Source organism: Trachymyrmex cornetzi, unplaced genomic scaffold (genome assembly GCF_001594075.2).
Source record: "Trachymyrmex cornetzi isolate Tcor2-1 unplaced genomic scaffold, Tcor1.1 scaffold390, whole genome shotgun sequence".
Lineage (NCBI taxonomy): Eukaryota > Metazoa > Arthropoda > Insecta > Hymenoptera > Formicidae > Trachymyrmex > Trachymyrmex cornetzi.
The window spans coordinates 186,051-190,368 of record NW_017298641.1 but is presented as its reverse complement, the minus strand read 5'-3'; the positions used below and the strand labels follow the sequence as shown (position 1 = coordinate 190,368).

The 4,318-nt window shown below is 35.7% G+C and overlaps 1 protein-coding gene across 1 annotated transcript in view; it reads right to left on the bottom strand.

Moving 5' to 3' along the window:
• Positions 1 to 3,431: 3,431 nt before the first annotated feature.
• LOC108763995 (uncharacterized) overlaps positions 3,432 to 4,318 on the bottom strand; it is a 6,193-nt gene continuing 5,306 nt past the window's right edge. The window contains exons 3-5 of the mRNA XM_018511978.1: positions 4,199 to 4,294; positions 3,796 to 4,060; positions 3,432 to 3,524 (exon numbers count right to left, since the gene is read on the bottom strand). Of these exons, the coding sequence (XP_018367480.1) occupies positions 3,432 to 3,524; positions 3,796 to 4,060; positions 4,199 to 4,294 (454 nt within the window). The remainder of the gene's footprint in view (positions 3,525 to 3,795; positions 4,061 to 4,198; positions 4,295 to 4,318) is intronic.

The window sequence follows — 4,318 nt, the reverse complement described above, 5'->3', positions numbered from 1 at the left end:
ATTTTATTCTTTGTTCTATTGTGGAAAAAAGTAAGGATAGTGGATAACAATTGTCTAGGAAAATGTTGATAGCTTCAATCAAATTTTTCTGGTGGAACGATGGATGTGACAGTAATAGAATCTTGTCTATGGAGCTGATAATTGTACCTTTCTTGTGGCAGAAAGGATGGTTGGAATAAAAATTGAGAAATCTACCGGAAAAAGACTTTTTATGAAAGATATCAAAAATAATTCTAGTATTTTGTATGATAATTTTAGTGTCCAAAAAACTAATTTTACCCTCTGTACCAACTTCCAAAGTAAATTGTAATCGGGTATGTAATGAAAGTGTTAAGTGTGTCAATTATATTGTCAGATGGAAGCGCAAGTATAATATCATCTACATATCTAAAGTAGAATAACGGCTCAACCTTTAGCTTGCTAATGGCACTCTTCTCAAGATCTTGAAGAACTATATCAGCAATAATGGGTGATAGAGGTGAACCCATTGGAGTACCAAATACTTGCTTATAAATTTTTTTATTAAAGGCAAAGAAAGTTGACCCCAAAATAAATCTAACTGCAATGATAAATTCACTTTTTGGAATAGAAGTTTTCGCCGAGATGTGTTCCCATCTCCTATCAATGCTATTCAATGCTAGATCGGTAGGAGTATTTGTAAAGAGGGACACCACATCAAGCGAAGCCAAAACATAACCTGGGTCAACAATTCTACCGTTCAATTTTTCCACCAATTGAAAACTGTCTTTAATATGACTAAACGTCTTTGGTATACTATCATTAATGATGTTGTGTATAAAAAGAGAAAGAGCATATAATGCACTATTAATGGAAGACACTATAACTCTCAATGGGTTACCATCCTTGTGTATTTTGGTAAACCGTAAGTTCTAGGAATAACACCATCAGTAGTAAGTAATCTGCGATATGTAACATCGTCAATGAAACCATTGCGCTTCCATCTTACTAACAAAACACGTAGGTCCTGAGTTACTTTCTTTGTAGGATCATTGGTAATCTTTTCATATGTATTCAAATCTGAGAGAATTTCCTCCATTTTTTCAATATATACATCATTGTCAAGTATAACAGTGACATTTCCCTTGTCAGCGTTAGTGATTAATAAATTATAATAGTCGCTAATAAATTTCTTTGTGACCTGTAACCAATGGCAAATTTGTTTATCATATGAATTAAGAGAGGGAAAATTGTTCTGAAATCTGTTAAGTATTGAAGTGGAATTATTTCTGACAAAATTTATAATATTTTTTAGTCTACCAATAATATTACATTCAATTTGTTTAATGAACTCTACCAAGGTCTTTTCTTTATTGTTTTTATTAATTGGTAGGCCAAATTTATCACCAAGTTGTAATAAAAGTTTAACTTCCAAAGAAATGTCACTGTCACTCAAATTGACAAACCATTTATGTAAGATATCCAGAGAGGAAGTTTCTTTAAAATATTGTGGTTGAATATCAATTCTCTCAGAGTCGATGTAACTGTTAGTTGAATGTCATGGTGTGTGAGTTGAAATTTATTAGAATATTTGTTATTTATATTGGAAACAGAACAATTATAGGAAATAGGTTTAATATTGGATTTGGTAATTTTGCATTTTTTATGTAAAAACCATTCAATTTTTTTATTTATTCTATTAGACTGTTTTACGAAAAATGAACTATTTATATGATCCAAATATTTTAAAAACCCGCAACTTAAAAAGTATAGCAACAAAATAGGAACTGTACTAGAAAGTTGGAAAATGTCTGTTCTGGTAAAATTTAAATGACAGTAAGCATCCCTCAACTCCAGTCGCATAATTGTTTTTACATGATTTAATTGTAACCTTTGAAGTTTTCTGTAAGGACTATTTTTAACGACAAAATTTCAGGCTTGTAGCCCTTTTGCCTTCTAAAGTTTTTTAAATTTATTGAGCCTTAATAATACTACTTTTTTTTATATATAATTATATATTCATAAACATATATAATTATATATGAAATATGTCTATACATGTTCGTACATTCCTTTTTTCTTTTATAAAATTACTTTTTAGTGTAATAGAAATAATAATAGTAATGTGAAAACATTAAAAATAATTAAAAAGATAATATTTTCACATTGTTTGTTTTAGAAAAAATCAAGTTTGAAGAAATGTAAAATAATTACTTACGTATAATTATATAAAAAATTATGCATAATTATGTATGAACAATTTTTTTTACATTTTTCCAAACTTGTATTTTTCTAAAACAAACAATCCGAAAATTATCCCTTTAATTATTTTTTATGTTTTCACGTTACTATTATTATTTCTATAACATTAAAAAGTAATTAATTGATTTATATATAGTAAATGATTTATTTCTTTTCACATTGGGTGCATTCAACAGACTCAATAGTTGAGTGAGCGTTCACTGTTATTAGTGTATTCTGGTGTATTCTTCTAAATCTAAAATTCTGATTGGATGAGCTAAAAGAATACACCAATAACAGCGAGCACTCATTCAACTATTGAGTCCGCTGAATGCACCCATTGACTAATGTACCGATGCAGTTATATATACTGTTACGTCCGTCCGTGCGTCTTGTGTGTTGCGTCCGTTCGTCTCACGAGATCCGCACTCCCGATTCGCCGAAATGAGTCACTCGTGAGTAAAAAGGTAAACAGATGTGTTTATTCATAATCGCAGGAATACAGCGCGATACAATCAAGCGTGGTTATCGGATAAATATCTCGCATAGAGAGAAACACGTCCGTTCGTGACGGAGACTCTCTTTCGAGTTGTTTAACAACAACTCCGCGCTCGTCGCCAAGCAACGCGCTCTTCGTTCTTCAGGAACGTGCAACGGGAGACGACTCTTCTCAGACGTAACGGACGACACGATTCGGGCATAACATTGATCCGGGCATAACATTGATCCGGGCATAACATTGCCCTCTTTTAAATTGTCGTCCCGACAATTCTCGAAGAATAAGAAACGCCCAGGCTCGAAGAAATTCTGGGATTCCCACCAGCTTCCTGCTCCCTTACTGTGCTGTTGCCACAGTTTTTCCAGAGCACTGGATTTCCTGGGATTTTCCCTGAGGCCTCCCGATCTTCCTCCTTTCTGAGCAGGACCCCTCTTCAGTCCCTCGGAGGGTAGCTAAGCCTCCGGAGGAACACCAGTCGGGCATCCCCTCACCTTCAAGAAAGGAGCTCCAGGATCCTCTTGACTCTTCTCTTGAGCCTTGCGCTCTTGTCGGAGAAGGGGGGGGAAGAATAATAATTATGCCGCAGTACCTCTGCCCCATACTCCCCGCCTCGGCATTTGCCCACCGTCCCGAGGAAAAACCTCGGGCGAGGCGGTCTTCTTAAAAGAAAGGCTATGTTGTTGTTGACTGCTAACAGTTGTTGTTGCCGCAAGTCAGCCCTCCATCAGCTCCGTCAGCCCTCCATCAGTTCCATCTTACGCTGCTGCCGAAAGCCGCCGCCAGAAGTTGTTATTGTCGTAATACCTCGTATTATCGTCAGCTGGATCTTAAAAGAAAAATCAAATTAAAAATAACCATCCTTACATATATAAATATCAGGGCTCCAAAATTTCTTTAATTAACTCTTTTTACATTAATTGTCTCTCCAAATAAGGTGCCAATCTATCGGAGTGAACAATTTTATTTTTGTGTTTATTCGACTTGTGAATACAATAAACCACCTCACTAAGTTTTTTTACTATAGAGTATGGACCTTCCCAACTACACTGTAATTTAGGAGCCTTTCCTCTAATTCTTCGAGGATTATACAACCATACTCGCTGTCCTACTTCGAAATCTATTCGTCTGGTCTTTTGATCGTACCAGGATTTTGTCTGTGAAGATTTAATATCTAGACGTTTCCTTACGTCTTCATGGAGTTCCTCCAGCCTTCTTTTTACCTTACCGGAATACCCCTCAAATGAATCTGACCTCTCTTCATCAGGTGGATTACCACGTAATAAATCCAATGGTAATCTGAGATCCTGCGCAAGATAAAGCTCCGCCGGAGACACACCAGTGGTCTCATGCTTAGAGGTTCTATACGCCAGTAAATATAGCGGAATCCATCTGTCCCAATCTTTCTGGTTTTCCGAGATGAATTTCGCTAAATAGTTGGAAATTGTGCGATGTTGACGTTCTACTTGTCCATCTGATTGTGGATGAAGAGGGGTCGTCCTCGTCTTTTTTATCCCTAAAACATGCGACAGCTCACGGAAGATCCGCGACTCGAAATTCCTTCCCTGATCAGTATGAACTTCAAGAGGAACTCCATGCCTGGAAATAATCTGATTTAAAAAC